The sequence below is a fragment of the Nestor notabilis genome, unplaced genomic scaffold (genome assembly GCF_000696875.1).
Source record: "Nestor notabilis isolate BGI_N333 unplaced genomic scaffold, ASM69687v1 scaffold8359, whole genome shotgun sequence".
Taxonomy (NCBI): Eukaryota; Metazoa; Chordata; class Aves; order Psittaciformes; family Psittacidae; genus Nestor; species Nestor notabilis.
The window spans coordinates 5,607-27,434 of NW_009944985.1; the positions used below are offsets into that span (position 1 = coordinate 5,607).

Consider the following 21,828-nt stretch of genomic DNA (forward strand, 5'->3'; position numbering starts at 1 on the left):
GAGCCTTTGGTGTGCTTTAATTGTCTATTCACTGTGTTAAGACTTGCAATTGAGGTTTTTGCAAGTAAACTCTGATATTTTATGGAATGTTTTTCAGTAGTTTTATATAAAATTGAGATGATTGAAGTTTTACTGATTTCTACCTCTTCTAATTATTTTAACTGAAACCTTTAAACTTACTAATTGTAATATGATAAGTGTAGGAAAAATGTTGAATAGTTATTTACCCCACTTCCCATCATTGCATGTAGAATTGTCAAAGCTGCCTTGATTGAAACACTATTGATACCATGTTTATTCTCTGTCATTACAGTGTGCTCAGCTAAAATGAGCTTTAGTTCTCCACAATAAAATATTGTTTGTAAATGCTTGAGATAATAATCCTTGCTCATTTTACAGTACCTTGTTTTCAGCTTTAGAGTTGCCAAATTATTGCAGCTTAAGTTACAGTGCCTTAGCTGAAATGTGGCATGTGCCAAACCCTTGATAAATGAGGTGGTTTGCTTAGCTGACAGTGAAAGTGAAGAAACCAGACCCAGTTAAACTGCTTCATGTGTTCTGTTAAGAGTTTGCCTGTGAACTTCTTTTACTGTGGCTCACCAGATGTGCAAAAATTGCATGCTGTGCATGGTAACTTGGTTACAAACCTGAACATGTGCTCTGCGTACGATTAGAATTACTTGCCATGAATACAATTACAATTAGTGATGTCATCTTAGAGAAGCAAATGTCTTTTTTTTTCTTTTTTTTGGTGTCTCTCAGAAAATGAAGCTTTCTCTAATGAGTGTTAAAATGGTCTGTGCAGGATCAGCTTTATCAGGGAATAAATTTAGGGTAGAGTTGAACCCAATGTTATATAAAACCTTTCATCTTGTTACTACCTACAAACTATGTAGGCTAGTTACAGTTACTAGGGTAGTTACAGACTACTGCTGGAAATCCTTTCTTTGATTTTTTCCGTGTTTCCCCCCCACAACCAATGTTCTTGTCAATATAAGTGTATTGTAAGACTTAAAAGCAGAACCACTAGCTCTCATAAAATATCCTTCTGCATATAGTATTTGTCTGGAGATGCTGATGGTACCAAATGCCAGATGTATAGAATTCTGCTGTAAAGTGGTAATAGATTGTTGCAGTGAATAAATTAAATAATTAAAAAATTTATAGTATTTTGCAAGTACTACAAGACGGATGGATTACTTTGCCTGATCAACTCTTCCACAGCAGTTCAACAACTTGAGCCAATTGTTCTAATGAATGCATTTTTGAGATTAGGGTCCAGTTTCACAAAATCGGTGATACTTTGAACATTAGTCTAATGCCATCCACACTGTACAACAGTAACAATATTCTTTGCAGTTGGAGCTCCTGTCTGACTATATGTTTGGTCATTTCTAACTTGTGTCCCCCAGAGGAAAACATTATTGGGTCAATCCAATCTTCATTTGCAATCTCAAGTTGTATTCATTTCCAGGCCTGTAATCTGCTTCTAGTTTCCTGAATCTCATTTGTGCCACTGCTCAGCTGTATCAGGTGTCTGTTCCATGTTCATGTGTTAACACTATACAACTAATTTGAAGGTAACCATTGCAGGTGTTCCGTCCTTCTTGTAGAATTTGCAGAAGACATTGCTTCGGACTGTGTGCATGGTTTTAAGTCACGAGTTTCCTGGTCCCTTCTACCTTTTCCTTTGGTATGGCAAATGTGTTGTAAAACTGATGCCACGTATGTCGTAATACCAGATCTTGCAAATTTAAATTTTCTGTGTTTACGGGGTACTGAATTATTGTTATCTTTAGACATTTAAAAAATTAGATTTACTGAAATGCTTCCCGTGAACTTTTATAAGCCTATAAACATATCTTGCAAATGTAAGATCTTTTGAGAGCTAAAAATTCACTCTAAATTTAATGTTGCTAGATTTCCACAAGCATAGGAAGCAGATGGTTGAGGAAAAAGAAGCAAACTTTTAATTGCAAAATGCATCCTTACAAAATGTGACAGTAATTTCCAATGTTTTTACAAATCTTTGGGTTTTTTTCCATGGACATGCAAGCTCCATAAGAAAATATTAGATATTATTTTATGGCATGAATGAACAGTGTGTTATTAATAATCTTTCATGGATATTTGAGGTGCAGGTTGTGGGTATCTTCCACAGCAAATAGTTGAACTACCACAGGTAAGGGACTAATGACTCAGGCCTTGAGATATTCAGCAAGGACCACTACTACTTTGCTTATAAAAGTTTTACTTGTTGGCTTCTTGTTTTTAGGAGCTGTAGCACTGAAGAATCTTGAAATAAAAGAAAATGCATTGGTAAGTTAGTGAAAAAAAAAAAAATGGTTGCAAACATGATTCTTGAACTTTTGGGCTTTATGTGCTTTTTTGGTTCCTATTTAAGATACGCTGTATTTTAAGTGCAAATTTACTGGGTTTTTTTCCTCTGAACTTGTCTGGATTGCCTAATTAGTTTGAGATTAAATTTAATGGTGAAGGTGTATGCTGGCTTCATTTAGCTTTTTATTTTTCTTCAAAACCCTGAATTGCTAAAAGAATGTATTTAGGTCAAAAGCAAACAGATGCCTAATTGTCCTGTCCATATTGAATGTTTTTCCTCAGTGGTTAACAGGTAAACTTGTTAGCTTTAAGGTTGTCATCTTTTTTCCTTATATGAGAACATTTTACAAGTTGCTGAAATAAGCTTTAATGTTCTAAAACACTTTCTTTCAGAGTCAGCTGGATGTGCCATTTAAAGTTATAGCAGGACATATTGGTAAGTTATCATACACTCATGCAGGAGTTACTAAACATACTACTTTTCCTTGCAAGTGGCTCTAGGCATTCTGAGCAAGTAATTTTCCATGTTTCCTTGATTTGAATGCTTTGTACACACTGGAGTTCGTTTCTTCTGAAAAAAAACCCCTGTTTGAAGCAGCTCATTTTCTTAAGCTGAGATGGCAAACTTAAAATATACTGGGGTCTTGTCTAATCAGCTTAATATTAATAAGAACCCAACATGGCAAAGATGAGCAACTGAGCAAGGCTAGTTCTCATCTCTTGGGAGGATTTTGCCTTCCACTTCCTTTTCTATCTTCCTTCCCTATTTTTGCTAATATGGAAAGTTTTCTTATTGCAAGTTGATTTTTCTTGTAAAAGATAGTGGTTTCTTAAAGCAAATTAGGTCTAAAGCCATTATATTTCCTGTAATCTACCCTGGAAGTATGTATTTTCCTCTGACTGATTTCATAGTTTATTAAAATTACTCCTTTTGTGAAGAGTCAGAGACTCTGTAACCTCACAGTCCCCACATTCACAAAACATATACACTACTTGAAGACTCTCTTCAACAGGAAAAATAAAGAAAAATATGTATTGGGGAGTATTTAGCTGGCTGATCATATATGAGCTGCCCATGATTTGCTTGTTTATGAGGATGCTGCAGTAGAGTTGCAAGGAGGGAGAGGTTGCTGTTAGGAAGAAGGAATGTAATTCAAGGGAGAAAGGAGAGGACCTGTATACTTAATAGTTCTGCTCATGGAAAAACTTGCCGCATCTTTACTTGTGTCCTGTGTAAAACAAACAACCCAAACGACATGTGCCTTGATTGCAGTGTTTTTTTCTGTCCAGTAAAGTTCAGAGAACCACAAAGTTCAGAGATTTTGTGGTTAAACGTCAATTACCTTTTAAATATTTTTATTTTTCCAGTCAACTATTTAACTGTATACCTCAACCTTTTTCTTTTGTGTTTGTAGGTCAACTTAACTTACAGATTCCATGGCAAAACCTTTACACTCAACCTGTTGAGGCAGTTCTTGATGGAGTTTATTTGCTTATTGTGCCCACAGCCAGTAAGTTAATGTAGAGAAAAAAGTGAATGTAGATTGGTGGGATTTCAAAGGAATCTGAAATGGGTTGATACTGTTTTCATGAACTTTTTTCTGATAAATAGTCCTAGCATATGCAATTAGATAATGGAATGAGGTGTCTTTCAGTAGTTTACATTGAGTCACCTAATTTTTTGATCTTAAGCAGCTATTAACAAAATGTGAAAATTATTGCTTTTGAAACAGCGTCTTCTAAAAATGTATATTTTTTTTTTTTTATCTTCCTTTTAAATTGTCTGTTTAGGTATAAAATATGATGCTGAAAAAGAAGCCAGGCAGTTCTTGGAAGCAAGACAAAGGGAATTGCAAAGAATAGAGGAAGCAAAGCAGAAAATAGCTGACCAAGGTAGGAGTGGGAAAAGCTAATGAAAATAATGCTATTTATTTCTTTTGATACAGAAAGATGCTGGTTTTGTCACTTGAAGTGTTTTAGATTCCTGTTTTCCTCTTGATACTTAAAAATCCTATTCGTTACAGATTTTTAGGTGTTGCTGCCATCGGTATTACAGAACAAGCATCCTGAAAATCAAAAGGTTCAAGCTTTGACATGATCTGATATAAATGGGGCTTTTGAACTATTGCTTCTGTCATATGTTGCCTGATGTTTTATTCCTCTTGTTTCATAAGAAACAATTTAACTTCGTTTCTAGTAGTAACAAATTACACCTTTTTAAAGATTGTTTAATTTGTTCTTTGATAAATGTAAAGTTTTATAATCTTGAATTTAACTTTTGGTACTTTAAAGAAATATGTATTGACCACCTTGAGTATCAGTGGGTAGAAGTCATATTTTTGAACAACCTGATTTTTCATGCAGCAGGTAATAAAGCTGAAAAACTGTCTAGTCTGAATATAATTTTTATGGATTGTACTGGAAAGATGTTTCTATACAACTAGAGTACAATGTAATAGAAAATTTAAATATCTATCATACAAACTTATATTTTTGTTTTCTCTAGTGTAGTTTTAAAAGTGTTTTAATGCAAACAAAATATTATTTTCTTTTAACTTAGATAAAGCAAAAGAAGAGAAACAAGACACTTTTGTAGAAAAACTAGTCACTCAGGTTATCAAAAATCTTCAGGTGAAAATTTCCAACATCCATATTCGCTATGAAGATGATGTAAGTATTTTCTATGTCTCAGCATAAGAGGTTGTGCACTCTAATGAGAAATTAGGCTTTTCCTGTTGAGAGAATCCTAGTAAAGTTCTGGGAATTTCATAGTCTTAAAAAAAACCCCCAAAACACCTTATAAATGAAAACTGATTTAAAAAGCTTGTACCAAAGCATGAAGATACTTACAAGTATAGGGTCAGGCACAAATAAGATACAATTGTCAGATCTGTGTGCTATATATATATTTAATTGCTGTCTATTTACTTCCAAATCTAAATTTAGAGCATAAGATAATCCTTTTTTGGTATTTTCCCCCTGCTCTGCTAGATCACAAATCGCAATAACCCCTTGTCATTTGGGATTTCACTTCAGAACCTAAGTTTGCAGGTAATTTTATTTTTCATCTTAAAAGCACATTGAAAGTTATGTTTTTCTGTATTATTCGGGTGTCGTAATATCTAACGAAAGTATGCCTGTAATCAAGAGCAATCCACAATGGTAACTACTTGGTTGATGAATCCAGCGTAAATGTTGTGGTGGGGTGCCATTAAAGATTGAGTGCTAGCATTAAAACAGACTTTTGGGGGTAAATGATTACTTTTCTGCCTGCTACACTTTATTTTTGCCAAACGCCAGACTTTGCCGGTTTTGGGCTATTTGGAGTCTAGGAATATTTTACTGAAACTGCCATGAGAACCATGAAAGGAAGTCACTACTTGATATTGCAGAAGGGAGAAAAAGGGAAAAGAGGGTGGCATCTTGTTTCAGACTGGAGCTCAGTTCTTTGATCTGCAAGCTCCACTTTAAAGTGCTAATACTAGTCATCATAGACCGAATACTTTTTTTTTAAAATATTATTTGTTTTTTATTTTTTCTGGCAGACTACCTAGTAGTGGCAATATGCTCATTCTGCTGAGCTGCTCTGATTCAGTAGTTTTTGCTATGTAACTGATAATCTTAAAATGTCTAAGTAAATGTTACTATCTTGAATGAAATAGTTATCTTATGAATGCTTGTTCCCGGCACATTGAGAGATATTTACCAGCCCCTTCCTTTAAACAGTGTTGCATAATGAATAAAAAAAAATACTATTTCACTCTTGAAATGTATATTAGCCTTGAAAAACTATAATAGCATATAGTGTTTCTCTTGGGCTCACAATAAAATGCTACTTCTAGAATTACAAAAAAATTCTAGTCCATTGCTTATCTCTTTCCAAAGAACCTGCCTAAAAATAATATTGGTGTAAGGGAAAAGAATTCGTGCTACTGAAAACAACTTTAAAGAATCTTTTGGTTCTTGTGTGCAGCCTGCCAGTCACTGTAGTAACACGTGTGTATTTTCTGGGGGGAGAAGTAGCCTTATCAAGTTTCCACTTAAAAGAATGGCTTAATCATCTTAAATCAGAAGATGTTGCCCTGTTATTTTCAGTGTGGTTTAATTATGATGATGTTCCTCTCTTTTTCCTGGTTTGTTTTGGTGATGATAAAATGATGTAATTACAGATACTGAAATAACCTTCTTTAAATTTCATTTCAGACCTCAGATCAGAATTGGAATCCATGTTTACATGATGAAACTGCCAAGTTGTTCTACAAGGTACAACCTAAACTGTATGCTAAAGAAAGAATTGTTACTAAAATAAGCTAAATTAGAGTTCCTTCCATAGAAAGTAAGATCAAGAAAACACTTAACTTTATAGGCTCTAAATCAAAAGTATGCATAGTGTGCAGGGAATTTTCTGAATATTTTTATTAATCAACACTTTATGAAATCCAAATTATTAATCTAAAATTTGTAGGTATTAATACATATGATCTGTTGTATTTTCAGCTTGTACGACTGGATAACCTTTTTGCTTACTGGAATGTGAAATCGGAGATGTTCTACCATGGTGGTAGTGATGAATCGTTGGTAAGGAAAGCATGAGATAGTGTATCTAGTATTCTAGTTCATACTGTGAAGCGTAGAGCATGCTTCACATTCAGTTCTGCTTCCAATTGTGTTAATTAATGTCCTCTAGAATTGTCTTGTTACTAATAGCCTTTTTAGGAAAACCAGTAAATTTTAAGTTTTTTACATGGTGGAAGTACACCACCTATCTGAGGAAGTTAAAAAAATTAAAAAATTGTCCTTTGCCAGTTACAAAATTATACACAATATGGGGTAATCTTATTGTTCAGTGATTTTTATCAGCTAAAAATAGAAGTCTCACCCTGTTTAAAACATAGATAAGTATTTTGATTTAGACTGTCTGTCAGAGGGCTTATCTGAAACCTGTATTAAAAGGCTAACATTTTATATTTTAAAACTTTATAATGAAATAAAACTACAACTTGTTTTTAACTCCATGGTGTATGTAGGTTAACTTAAAACATGGAGTTGCCAGCCACAATGTGATTCCAGAAGGTTATGATTTTGGTAAGTGGTACTTTATTTGTAATAATGCATGTATACCTTGCTTCTAATTTTTAATGCCTCTCAGAGATTGCTACTTTGGCTGTTCCTCAGGAATCTTAGTAAGGAGTGCAGTTCAGTTCTTTGGCAGGAATATGTGTCTATCTGACAGTGAATACTGTACCAGATATATATAGCCTTAAAAAGGCTTTGATTAAAATATGAGTCTTGAGTCATGTATCATTCTAATGAAACATCATACATAAATCCTCTTTGTTCACATTTACTGATAATTCATTATTTTAAGTTTAGCAATATGTGCATCATGTATGTCTTTTGAATCAAACTGAGTAATAGATTAATGTTTTTGAGGTCACCTGCCTCATGTGAAGTGTATCTTTTTTTTTAATTAGAGGTGGAAACAGTAATCACACAACTTTGAAACATCAACATTTTTATTTTATTTTTTACTGTTGCCGTATTGCACATTGTAGTGCTTTGAGTGTTGCTTACTTTAGTCCCAAAGTTGCATTGACTCCACTCAAACATGGTGATTATTTACTTTTTATTGTGTGAAAAATAGATGGGTTTTGTTTCTCATGTGCATCTGTGTGATTGTTTAATAGCTGTTTACAAGGCAGAATGGCCTTTGAAGTGGCTTGTTCTCTAGCAAGCAAGTCCTCAGTTCACTATAGTGAGGGTATAAAAGGGCTCTGTTAGGTTTATGGGTTTTTCTTGCTGCCTTTGCCTGAAAGGGAAGCCTTCTGTGTCTCTTGCTTTGACAGAGACTTGCTTTGACAGAGAGCTGTTTAGTGATTTCTTGTGATTTCTTATCTGTCTTTTCCAGTTGCTAGCTTTGACTCTTTTTTACAAGAAAATAAGTTTAAACATCATCGGTTGTCTAAGGCTTTTGTCATTTGATCCAAATGCAAACATAATGCTTACAAATACGAAGGATGAAAAAATAAGATTAGTAAGCTAAATACAGGGAGAAAATGAATAGAAATGTTACCATATAAAACATGCAGCTAGAAGTAAAATATAAGCTTCAAGAAATACAGGGCTTAAAATGAAACAACACTAAATTGGTGAAAACATGGTTTCATCTTGCAAAAATGTCTGTTTCCATTTGTATGAATCTCTTGGTGAATTTAGAATATTTGCTGTGTAGATGGTCTATCGGTACTTCTGTTGAAATCAAAGAAAGGAAAGACATAGATAAAAATAGGATTTACACAAATCCATGTAATACATGAATTCTTTTTCTTGGATCAGTTGTTGAAACAGTGGAAATGCTGATCAAAACGTGGCTTTGAATGTCTGATATTGCCAAATTGAGGAACAGATAAAACATTTCTGCTCTGAGTATTTTTTCATGTGATGTGATTTGCTTTATGTAGGATGCATATTAATTTTTTCCATGCTTACTTGGAATTGGATTTATTCCACCAATGTTGCCAGAATGAAACTGGAAATTGAGTGTAGATTGTGTTATATTTGAAGATATGTTGATGAAGTCTTCATGTTTTGAAGTCTAGGATTTTAAAATGAATAATCTGTCATAACTTTAGCTATGATAAGCATTATGTATAATTTATAGCACTCTTAAATAACTTAATTGCACTTTTTGTATCAACATATGTTTTTTAGTATTCCGCCCGATTTCAGCTAGAGCCAAACTTCTTATGAATCCTCGATCTGATGTTGACTTTTCATCACCAAAAATGGATTTAAATGTAAATTTACAGGATATAACTGTTGAATTCAACAAGCCACAGGTATAAACTATTTTTCTGAAGTTATATATAATGTGGTAAAAATGTTAGTTTGCAAGAATAAGAAAAGCAGTCTGAAATTTTCTAATAAACATAGAGAATTGGTTCACTATTAGTCTTGTTTTTCTTTGTAAATTATTTCCTTTTTAAAGAAAAGCTCAGTTCACATTGTTCTCAAAAAGATAACAGTTTGGTTTTTCTTTTCTTTTCTTTTCCTTTTTTTTTTATCGGGTTGTTTTTTTTAGTACTTCAGTGTTATGGAGCTTCTTGAGTCTATTGATATGATGACTCGAAATTTGCCGTATAGGAAGTACAGACCTGATGTTCCATTGCACAACAATGCCAGGACATGGTAGGCTACCTAAAACTTTGGAAACAATTTGTTAGTTATTAATTTGAAATAAATACCGGTGGATTGTTTCTTACCTAAGGAGATTAGAGGTCATTTCCTTCTGAAACTAAGTCTTCTTTTTTGGTTTTGCTTGTTTTTCTGAAAGTAGGAGTGTTTAAAGAAAATGGTGATGATCTCAAACCAAGGGTGAGGACACAATATTTGGAAGCCTTCATTTGCTTTCTTAAAGATCATTATCAGAAACTGAAGTCTGATAGTGTTTTAATATCCTAACTCTGTTCTAATGAAGGACACTGCATTATATGTTAGGTACTATTACAAGCATACAGGTATTATCTACTAATAGGCAAACATTGTCAACACAGATGCCAGAGATTTGATTCTTTTCAGAAAATTCCTTACAAATATGCTTTGATTATTCACACATATATATATGTGGGCACTTTTTGTAAAAGGTTACATTTTAATTTTACGAAACAGAAACCTGTCAACTTTGTGTGGAGAAAGATAAAATCCTTGGGTTCCTCTGTTGATCCGAAGTGTGACTATTGTAAAAAGTGAAATCCCTTTTCTAACTTTAAGTTGTATTTAGTAAGAGTCTGCATAGCTCTAGGTGTCTTTTTCAATATACCAAAAGAAATGCAAACTATACTTCATTTGTCTTTGCTTTAGGTGGAAATATGTTATTTATGGCATCCTTGAAGTAAATATTCAACCTAAGCTCCAAATGTGGTCATGGGAACACATTCGGCATCATAGGAAACAAGTGAAGAGCTATAAAGACATGTATAAAACAAAGATAACATCAAAAAAGCCTAATGAAGAAATCCTAAAATTGTTGGAGGTTAGCCTTTTTTCCATTAAAGGCATAAATACGTTCTTCTTGCTATTTGCTTAAACTTAAATGTTTACATGTTCATAAATCACTATGAAGTTAAACTTTCAGTGTCCAAACTTGCAACATCATCAGTACCTTTCTCTGTGAGTGGTATTAATAAACATAGAATCACAGAATCATAGAATCATAACTTAAACTGATGTGCTTTTCCAGATTTATTTTAAATTTTCAGCTTGAGCAAATTAACCTGTACTAAAAGTTGTTTACTGTCATTTCCTGTAAAACTGAGCCACGAAACCTAACCAAATGAAATTGTAATAAAATAATCTTTCACCTCCTTTCTAGGAATTCGAAAAGGCTTTGGATATTTTTAACATCACTCTAGCAAGGCAACAAGCAGAAGTTGAGGTAAAATTTCGTCATTTAAGTGAGTCTAAGAATAACTGCAGCATGAGGTTGTGGAGATTTCAGGCAGATCTGTTTTAGTTTTAGTGATAGAGTTGTGCATCATATGGTCCATTTTCTTTGTGCTTCACATTATTACAAGGCATAGTAAGTTTCAGCTTGTAATTAAGTAAAAAATAAATAGCTGCATATTTTGCTTCCTCAGAATAACTGATCTGGGATAAATTTCTTTCCACTTTTAGCAAGGAACATCTACTGTGGAAAATATGGTTGAAGTATGATAGCACAAGTCAAATTGGAAGCAATTATATGCAAAGCTTCAGGCTTCCCCCTCACTCCCAAACCTAGACTATTAGTTTATTTCTTTCTTCCTGATACCCTATTATGTAAGCTGAACACCTCTATGTGTAGTATGTGGACCTTTTGTTACTATTTGCAAATAATTCGGAATACAGCAAATGCAGAATGCATTTAAGTAGATAATCGCAATTCATAGAATCAATCATAGAATAGTTAGGGTTGAAAGGACTGTAAGATCGTCTAGTTCCAACCCCCCTGCCATGAGCAGGGACACCACACACTAAACTATGTTGCCCAAAGCTGTGTCCAACGCGGCCTTAACATTGCTAGGGATGGAGCATTCACAACTTCCTTGGGCAACCCATTCCAGTGCCTCACCACCCTCACAGTAAAGAACTTCTTCCTCTTATATCTAATCTAAACTTCCCCTGTTTAAGTTTAAAGCCATTACCCCTTGTCCTACCACTACAGTCCCTAACGAAGAGTCCCTCCCCAACATCCTTATAGGCCCCCTTCAGGTACTGGAAGGCTGCTATGAGGTCTTCATGTAGGCTTCTCTTCTCCAGGCTGAACAGCCCCAACTTTCTCAGCCTGTCTTCATACGGGAGGTGCTCCAGCCCACTAATCTTCCTCATTCATTCATTTAGGCAAGACAATGTGACTTGAATAGTTACAATTGTTAGCTTTGTTTTTCCTAGGTTAGTATATTGCTTACTTTCCAGTGTAGTCTCTGAGCATCGTTCCAGGAGACTGAAGTAAAATCTGTACAGGCATTCTGAAACCTGTGAAGTAGCTTTTCTCCATTAATTATCAATGTGACTAAACGTAAGCAGAATATGATATTTAGAATCTGAAATAGTGTATTGATAATTAAACTTTATGAATGTCAATAATTTCTTATGGCAGTGCCTGATTATTTTTTTCCTTCTCTTTGCATGTGGAGTATGTTAATTATGGCATGAAAGCTGGAGTGATAGATAGGGTGCTTCTAAACCAAAACTCTAAACAGCAATACATAAATGTGATTTTTCCTTCTAGTTGCCTGTATATACAACCACATTTGGATACCTGTATGGTTTTTATTCAGACTTTTACAGAACCAGAAGACAGGTTCATGTCCCTCCCCTTCAGTTGTTTGGCTGACCTGGTGTGCTTTTCACCGGAAGTTTTTGTGGGTTTTTTTTTGCTTGTTTGTTTTAGTTCTTGTTTAATTCTGGTATGTTTTTATGTTGTGACATATAGTTTCTTTGGTTTTATCATCTTCCTCCTATGTTTTGCAAGGTGACGGAGTCCCAGAGTATTTCCTGTCTAGTTTTATTCTTTTCTCCAGTGTGACTGTGCTGCTTACAAAAGGTTATGTCACACTGCATTCCTGACCGCTTTCCAGTCCTGAGTTTTAAGATAGGTTTCTATAATGCTTATAATAGGTTGCAAGCGAATGGATTGCATTTGTTTGCGCTTTTAAGCCTTGCATTTAAAAAGTGTTAGAAAAGCATCTAGTAAGATGTGCTAGCTAACTCTGAATTTATTTGAGAGTATTAAAATTGGTCAGTGATTCTAAACTGTGTTCTACCTCCATCTATCTGTCAGAAGCCATCTCTTATTGTTATCAGGTCTCAAAGGACTTATAAGAGGCAAATCCACTACTAGCTTGGTATCCTGACAGCTAGTCTTGAGTCTACTAGAAAATTAAGGAGCACCCTTTAGACATGGGCCAAGTAAAGAAAGATAAAGGACCCTACTGTTTGTTAAGCATGTTTTGTTTCTTAAGCATGTTTTGTTTCTTAAAAACGTACTTTACAGTTGAATTTCAGAGGTTTGCTTTTCTCTAGGTTTTGAAATTAAGATGCCCACAACTTACATTTGTGAACATTGTAACATCTGATTTTCTGGGAACTTTGTAGCAAGACCCTTATATTCCAAGCCTTAGGCCACTTGATAATCTTTATCACTAGTACCACACACCAGCTTCAGTGAGCGAGGCATCAAGTCTGTATCAGATGGAGAAATTTTGTGCTTTCAATCTAGAGAAGACTTCAGAGATGATTCAGCTTAATTGGAATACAGGATGATGTTCTTGCTTTCTTTCAGTGAAAACAGTTTACCTCGCTGAATAATCTTTTCACAGACTGTGACTGTATTCATTACTAAACTATTGTAAATGGAGGACAGAGAAAGCTCATCAGGATTTCTCCAGGAAATCTCTTTGGTTCCCATAGCACACAAATGTTTCCTTCATCCTTGCGGAAGCACAGTTGCCCTCCCTTCTCTCTGTAGCCTCTTTACCTTAGACTCTGGTGTCAGCTGCTGCCTCAGACATGATGAGAATCATAGATTTAAGCATCACTACTTCTTTTCCATTTCAGTTCTTCAGCACCAACTCTTTGGTGTCCTAGAAACCTCTAAATTCAAGGGTTTAACAGCCACTTTTTCTAAGGCTCTGTCCATTCTTTCCTTGGACTGTTCACTGTAACATCTGCTTGATGACTTGGTATCCTTTATAAAGAGGACTTGAGGACTTGCATTATTTAACTGACATTTTGCATCGTCTCTCTGAGGTGAATCGACAGTATCAGTTCAGAAGCCCTTATGTTTTTGTGGTGATTCCTGCCTTCCATTGGCCTGTAGGTGGATAGATGTGACAAGTCCCTTAAAAGTTCTATTTATAGCCAGCTGTTTTCCCTAATTGTGTTGTAGAAAGATCTCTGGCTTTTTCAATGCTGAGAAGGGATCTCTGTCTCGCTCACTTTGGGTATCGCATTTACTAGAGCATCTCTAAATTCAGGGTTTATCTGCAAGTGTTTATATCTTTCTGGATCATATTAGTCATGAAGAAAAAAAATTGGATTGTTTAGTCCACTACAGTTTTGAGAACTCCTCTGTCTGTTAGATCACTTGATGGTCATTTGCTGTCCTGTATGCCAAGTTTTCAGTGGTCAAGTCTGGATGTAGTTTGCACGTTCTGGGAGGACCTAGTATTGGAATTATCACTGGCATCAGACAGGACATCCCTGGTTGTTGAAATAATGTGGGAGGAGGGAGTGCTTCCTTGCTGCTATACCTACATATATCAGATCAGAAGTAGTTTTCTGTTTTCCTTAGAGAAAGTACTGTATTGCAAGAGAATTTTTTTTTTTTTTTAATTATTATTGCTTTGGACATCTATCTTGAAATGAAAAATGAAGGGATCATTTAAAATTTGGTGTGTGCTGGCTATTTAATTGCTTACATATATGTTTTTAATGATTCCTTATAAGTTTATTGTTGTAATGTAGAGCACAGTCTAATGTTGTGGACTTTTTTTTTTTTTTTGGTGGTGAGAGCTAGAGAGAAAATCTGCTGTGTAAGAAACATTTATCGACTATAAATCAGCTGCTGCTTTTTGTTTGCTCTGTTTGTTAGTAAAGGTGGTTGGCTTTATGCAAATGAGAATTAGTCTGATGATGCACTATGTACTTGAGAAAGTTATCAGATAAAAAATAAAAAATAAGATGTTGTTTTTGTTAATGATTGTCTAATGATGTTTTTATGTGTTAGAGCACATCTTGGGTCTGTATTTTTCTTAAGAAAATTCCTTGTTTGGGTATTTCTTAATTTTCAGGCAACTAAGGCTGGATTAAAAATCTATAGACCAGGAGTGAAACAAGATGATGAAAACTCTGGTGGCTGGTTTAGTTGGATATGGAACTGGTCAGGTGAAAAAAAGCAGGAACAAAAACAAGAAGTAAAGGGTTCAAGTATGTTTACTTACTGTTTTGTTGGTTTGTTTTTTTTGTGTCTTTGTTTGTTTCCTATTACTAGAAATTACTTTTGGAATAACAGGTCCCTAGCAATGGAATGTTGGATTTGTTTAATATTTTGGCTGTCAGGTTATTGACATTTACATTTTTTCTTTGCCTTTTTTTGGCTGATGAAGTTGTTAATTACGTGTTATAGAGCTACCTTACAATTCCTTCATAGGTCTTTTTGAACTGTCTTTGTGCTTTCCTCTGCCATTGTTTTTGTTTGCATAGGGTACTGTGTTATGAGGACTTGAAGACAGTGCTATAAAACAGTAGCAGTTAATGGAACGTAATCAATTTTACTTACATTCATTTTGTAATTTGGCTATTTCATGCAGTGTATTAGAGTTTGAGTCACTTAAGTATAGGGCACCTAGGGAAGGTTGTGGAACACAAATGGAAAAGTTTGCTTCTGTTGTTAGCAAGCTTGGAAATACTGTAGGTCAGAATAAAAGTATAGCTGCATTTTAAAGCATGCTTTAGGACACTCAAGTAATTTAAACTGCAGGGGTTTTGCTTGAATTTAGGAGAATATTGACAGTATCTGCTGTAAGTTACAAAGCTACTGGAAAGTGTATAACAGTATTTTCATTTTTGAGATACCTATACTGAGTTTAACCTTGTGTGATGTGACAGGTCTTGAAGAGCTGATGACACTTGAAGAGAAGGCTAAACTTTATGCAGCAATTGGATATAGTGAGACAGCTGTGGATCCAACGCTTCCAAAATCAGTAAGTCAAAACCAACTGTGATACCAAACAATTGGTACCTTTGTCTACTAATAAAAGTCTAAAGATAATAATCACCTTTAAAATTCCTTAAAGCTGTCTCTATATTTGAATACTACTCTGACATGTCTTAACTAAGTTACTGCATGATGGCTTTGTGTAGTTTCTGGAGGGTGGTTATAGAACTTACTTTGGATATTCTGAAAAAGTTCAAAAAGAAATTTTGCTCACTAAACAAAATCATATAAAAGTAGTATATTGGTATTTAAGTTATGAAATGCTTCATATCCTCTTACAATATCGAGATTTTTTTTTAAGAAAGTGCACCAAGAGATTCTCCGAATCTTAAATATGAGTGATAGTACATGAGGTAGAGTAGGTTAGTATATACAGGAAGAGGCGACTAAAGGACTGTAGTGAGGAAGGGTAACATTCTGAACCATTCAGAAACGTTAATTTTTATGTGAGATACCATAGACACGTACAGTGGGCATGTTCCAGGTCTATGTCAGAGGCCTTTTAGCTCAAAATGTGGCGTAGAGACATCAGACATGTTTGTAAGCATAGTCCACTCTTCCTCTAACCCTGCCTTTTCATAGTAACTGTATGGAAATTACTTTTATACCAGCTATAAATTATTTATAGCACTAGAAAAATAGTATCAAACTGGTATTTGTGGTTTTCATCTCTTCATAAACTGTATTTATGATCCACTCTTGTTGTTTTTCCTGCATATCTAGTATGAAGCCATGAAGTTCTCTGTGAAGTTATTAAGCATGTCTATATCAATAAGAGAAAACAAGCAAAGTCCTGAGCTGGTAGAATTTGCATTAGCTGGCTTGAGTACAGTATTTACCCAACGACCAGGTGCACAAGCAATAAGGTGAACTTTCTTTATCAAACTGGCTTTGCTCTCTATGAAATGTTGATGATGTCTAATAAGCATTTTAGGGCTCTGCTATGATTTTTAACTTCCATATTTCACTGTTATTTCTTGTGCAGTTTAGCAGCAGAATCATCCTGCAACTGATGGACAAAGTAAATACAGATGGATACAGTTTCTATTATTTAAGTTCTCTCCCACTTCAGAATTTTTGTGCCACTACAAATTTTCTCCTTTTTTCAGTTTACCATTGTTACGTACAAGACAGCCATTTAATAACTCGTTTCTTGCTTTGAAAAGTGACTGTTACTCCATTTGAAACTTTCCCTGAGTAAGGTGATCTTGTAACCACTTGTGTATAGGCATTTAACATGACTGAAAAGTTCTTGAGCTTTCAGTTGAGCCTTTAGATTTGCAGAAGAAGGCTGTAACTGATGATTTTGGCTTGGTTTTGTGCTCTCACAGTAGACAATGAAAAGCAGCAATGTGTAATATTTTCATTTCAAATTGAATGACTTAAAAATTTTAGCTTTCCTGCTTTAAACCTTATCCCTTCTATTTTGGGGCAAATATCTATGTATGATAGATATTAAGATACAATTGATCTTGTGGAGTTCTGTGTATAATTTAAATTTTGCTTGCAGTTTTTCCGTTTGTTCCCCTGTTCATCTAAATAGTTCTAATTATGCATTGTACGGAGAAAAAGAGAAGAGAATGTTATATTTTTACATTGAAACAACTTCTTTTGAGTGTTGAGAGATACAGATCTTTGGTTGAAAGCTATTAAAGAGGTAGACATGATATTGAGAGAAAATAAATCCAGCACCAAAATAATACTTCCTCAGAGTAATGAGGCTGTTAATCTTGTGCTCCTCTTGTGGTGTTTCTTTTATTTCTCTGCACTGGAACCCTGTCCTCTCTGCTGTATCTGTTCCTTTGAATAACCTGTGGCATCTAATTCCAGAGCTTATAATACAGAATTTGAATTTGCATGTCTCTTTCCTGCCCTGACACCTGTCCTCATGAAAAGTGTATGAAGTGAACAGCTTGGTCCCCCTTTCTTACTTAGCGGTGGCTAATAGACACCAAAGCTAATGAAATGGAAAATAGCACATGGGTATATGTCTTGCGTCCTTAGACTATGCTATTTATATTTGAAGTAGCTTATTCCTTGTACTCTTGCCATCTAATTGTGTCTAGCCAGATGGATATTATATACGAACATGCTGTTTACCTTTTTTTACAGATTCGAAACAAAAGTTACCTCACTTGAAGTTACAGGCATGTCCCGAGAAAAGTGTACACCCTGCCTCCTCTCTTCTCGAACGGTGTATTCAGATGAGAGTACCTCACTCTTAAGCATAATGTTTGAGACCAATCCTTTGGATGAGAAAGCAGATCAAAGGCTTAGAATAGAATCACAGCCACTGGAAATAATATATGATGCAGTAAGTAAACATTTGAATAAGGTATAAATACTAAAAAATCTTAATAGTAAATATGGCATGTATTATTTTTATTTTAACAGATGACAATAAATAGCTTAGTGGATTTCTTCAGGCCTCCAAAAGATGTCCATTTAGAGCAGTTGACATCAGCAACTTTGATGAAGCTTGAAGAGTTTCGTGAGAAAACATCAACAGGCAAGTTCTGCGTGCTCTTCTGATTGCACATTCAGACAAATTTTAAATTGTAGGGGTATGAAAATATTACATCTTCACACATGGGCATGCATGGATCCAAATCAGCTTTCTAACGCAATACCTAAATAAGTTGAATTCTTCAATCTCATTAGAAAACATTTTTTCTAGGTATTAAATAATTTTATGTCTGCATCTTTTTCAACTCCAACTTCCCTTGTAAAATACGCTTAACACCCTGAGATAGTATTTCAGTGTCTGTTCTGTTCTACTCCCTACAGGCTTGGAAATGGTTTGTTACTTCCAACTTTTTTTTGTTCATCTGAGTATCTAAATGGCCTTAATTGTTTCATACTTCTAAAAAACTGATTCATATTGATATATGACCAATATATTCAGAGATATTGGTCCTGTGATGAAACCCCTAAATCCTTTCCAGAGTTGTAGCTTTTCATCTGCTTCTATACAGGTGTTACCCACATTATTTAGTCTTCAATGAATATTGGTTATATTCATCTGTTTTCCAGTTACTCAGCATTAAAGCCATTCCGGAAGTTTAATTTCATCCTAGCTTTTTATCTTGAGAGATCTTATATTTTGACACATGAATGAAAGTGGTGAATACTTTTAAGACTAATACTGAGATCAACACGAAGAGTTTGGCCAGTATAGTTGGATACTTCCAGTAAGAACTTCTAGAGCAGTTAAATTTCTGAATCTGCAGGGCACAGTAGTTTACCCCAGCAATTCCAAGTTGCAGTACAAATTCCAATTCTTATTTCATCTGTGTTCAGTATGAAACTTCTTTGGATTTGTGTGTGTCATGATGTTGTCTGTACTTGTCCATTAGCATTGTTTGCTATCACAATTTCATCTACTTGGTGCTTCTTTAAAGACTGCCTGTAATTATTGGTTCAGAAGAAATCTGAAGAGCATCTGTACCTGCAATTAAACTCAGTTATCTAGCATTCACAGCTCATTGAAAGTTAGACTTTAATTTCTTTTTCTATCTTCTTTCAATTCTGTAGCTTCTGTATGGATTACTTGGTTTATATTTACTAATTATATTATTTTTCAGGTTTGTTGTATATTATTGAAACCCAGAAAGTTCTTGACCTCAAAATTAACCTCATGGCTTCATACATCATTGTTCCACAAAAAGGATTCTATGACCATACATCAAATTTACTACTCCTGGATCTTGGTAGTCTTAAGGTATATATTTACCTAATGAAGTAACTTACTGAAAATGATAGCTCAGCTTCTATGTGATTTCCAGTTTCTTAGTATGTATTTTGTGGTAGTGGTTAAGTAAAAGATCCTCTTGCAGTTTTTATATTAGACATATTTATTTTAAACTGCTTTCCAGTCAAGGCAGAAATTACTGAACACTTCTCAGTAGATTCTTTCAACCCAAAAGATTTGTTACAAAATAATCCCCCCCGCAGTGAAACTACAGTTCCTGCTTTGAACTCTTATGCGGAAAATATCTAATGATGTTTTACCTTAGAATATAAAATAGTAAACTTTGTAGTTATATGATTAAATGGTCTTCTTATTTTTGATATTACTATTATTCTTGTTATCAGTTGCCTTTTGGGCATTCAGTTTACTTTAAAATGAGAAAAGTAAGCATATTGACACTTTTCAAAGTAACTTCGATAAAATTAGAGATAAGTTTGAGATGCTTTATGCGAAGGAAAAGTTAAAAAGGTGGTTTGTATTTAAAATTACAAGTTAGCACTATAAAATCATAAAGAGACTGTATATATTAATAGTAATCTTCTTACTCATTGGTGAACTTGTGTTCTGTTAGGAGAAATGATCTTACATGTATGCAGGCAATTAAATTTTTCTTTTTTTTTTACTTGTACTCTAGGTAGGAATGATTCTGCCAGTTACTATCAGTCTAGATTGCTTTACCTGCTTTTTTAGCAGGTAAACCTTTTTATTAACCTGTTTCAAAGCTTAAAATCTTGTGAAAGTGAAGTAAGTTTTCTATGTCTCTGCCACAGACTGACTTTTTGAACGTGTGGGTGTCAATTACGATCATAGAATAGTTTGGGTTGGAAGGGACCTTGAAAGGTCATCGAGCCCAAACCACCTGCAATGAGCAGGGACACCTTCAACTAAACCAGGTTGCTCAGAGCCCTGTCCAGCCTGGCCTTGAAGATGAGACATCTCCTTGCCCAGGGATGGGGCATCTACCCCCTCTCTGGGCAACCTGTTCCGGTGTTCTCCTACACTCAATGTAAAAAATTTCTTCTTTATATATAGTCTAAATCTGCCCTCTTTTAGTTTAAAACTGTTACCTGTTGTCCTATTGCAACAGGCCTTGCTAAAAGGTCTTTCTCCACCTTAGAAGCCCCCTTAATATATTGAAAACTCTCCCCAGAGCCTACTCCAGGCTAAACAACCACAACACTCTCAGCCTTTCTTCACAAAAGAGGTGTTTCATTCCACTGATCATTTCTGTGGCCCTCCTCTGGACTCGCTTCAACAGGTCCATGTCTGTCCTGTAATGGGGAATGCAGAGCTGAACACACTACTCCGTGTGGGGTCTCATGAGAGTGGAGTAAAGGGTAGAATCACCTCCTTTCACCTGCTGGCCATGCTCCTTTTGATGCAGCCCAGGGTACAGTTGGATTTCTGGACTGCGAGCACACGTTGCTGGCTTATGTCCAGCTTTTCATCCACGGATACCCTCAAGTCCTTCTCCATAGGGCTGCTCTCAATCCCTTCATCCACCAGCCTGTATTGATCACAGAATCATATACATTGAAAGACCTTGAAGATGAAGTCCACCCATTAACTAGCACTGCCAAGTGCACCACTAAATCATGTCTCTAAGCACCCCATCTACACGTCTTGTAAGTACCTTCAGGGATGGGGACTCAACAGCTTCCCTGGGCAGCCTGTTCTGTTGCTTGACAACCCTTTTGGTGAAGAAATTTTCCATAGTACTCAATCTAAACCTCCCCTGGTGCAGCTTGAGGCTGTTACCTCTTGTCCTATCACTTGTTACTTGGGAGAAGAGACTGACCCCACCTCACTACAACCTCCTTTCAGGTAATTGTAGAGAGCAATAAGGCCTCCTCTGAGCCTCCTGTTCTCCAGACTAAATAACCCCAGTTCCCTCAGCCGCTCCTCTGAAAACTTATGCTCTAGAGCCTTCACCAGCTCCATTGCCGTTCTTTGGACATGCTCCAGCACCTCAGTGTCTTTCTTGTAGTGAGGGGCCAAAAAGTGAACACAATATTTGAGATGCAGCCTCACCAGTGCTGAGTAGAGGGTGCTGCTGGCCACTCTATTTCTGGTACAAGCCAGGATGCTGTTGGCCTTCTTGGGCACAAGCTGACTCATGTTCAGCTGGCTGTCAACTAACAGCCCCAGGTCTTTCTGCCGAGCAGCTTTCCAGCCCCTTTTCCCCAAGCTTGTAGCATTACATGGGCTTGTTGTGGCCCAAGTGTAGGACCCAGGTGCAGTTGTTGAACCTCATACCATTGGCCTTGGCTCCTCAATCCAGCCTGTCCAATTCCCATGGTAGAACCTTAATTCCTTCAAGCAGATCAACACTCCGCCCAACCTGGTATTGACTGCAAACTTACTGAGGGTGCACTTGATCCCCTCATCGAGGTCACTGATAAAGGTAATAAACTGAACTGGCCTCAGTACTGAGCATTGGGGAATGCCACTTGTGGCTGGCTGGCAGTGACACCAGGCT

At 35.6% G+C, this 21,828-nt stretch overlaps 1 protein-coding gene across 1 annotated transcript in view; it reads left to right on the plus strand.

The window, feature by feature from the left end:
- Window positions 1-2,193: 2,193 nt before the first annotated feature.
- LOC104412077 (vacuolar protein sorting-associated protein 13A-like) overlaps window positions 2,194-21,828 on the plus strand; it is a gene marked incomplete at its 3' end in the record, with an annotated part of 23,115 nt that continues 3,480 nt past the window's right edge. The window contains exons 1-19 of the mRNA XM_010022673.1: window positions 2,194-2,319; window positions 2,734-2,776; window positions 3,756-3,851; window positions 4,132-4,233; window positions 4,901-5,010; window positions 5,332-5,391; window positions 6,544-6,603; window positions 6,838-6,918; window positions 7,368-7,425; window positions 9,052-9,179; window positions 9,422-9,528; window positions 10,201-10,372; window positions 10,712-10,774; window positions 14,673-14,808; window positions 15,490-15,584; window positions 16,322-16,464; window positions 17,711-17,912; window positions 17,993-18,107; window positions 19,183-19,319. Of these exons, the coding sequence (XP_010020975.1) occupies window positions 2,194-2,319; window positions 2,734-2,776; window positions 3,756-3,851; window positions 4,132-4,233; window positions 4,901-5,010; window positions 5,332-5,391; window positions 6,544-6,603; window positions 6,838-6,918; window positions 7,368-7,425; window positions 9,052-9,179; window positions 9,422-9,528; window positions 10,201-10,372; window positions 10,712-10,774; window positions 14,673-14,808; window positions 15,490-15,584; window positions 16,322-16,464; window positions 17,711-17,912; window positions 17,993-18,107; window positions 19,183-19,319 (2,034 nt within the window). The remainder of the gene's footprint in view (window positions 2,320-2,733; window positions 2,777-3,755; window positions 3,852-4,131; window positions 4,234-4,900; window positions 5,011-5,331; window positions 5,392-6,543; window positions 6,604-6,837; window positions 6,919-7,367; window positions 7,426-9,051; window positions 9,180-9,421; window positions 9,529-10,200; window positions 10,373-10,711; window positions 10,775-14,672; window positions 14,809-15,489; window positions 15,585-16,321; window positions 16,465-17,710; window positions 17,913-17,992; window positions 18,108-19,182; window positions 19,320-21,828) is intronic.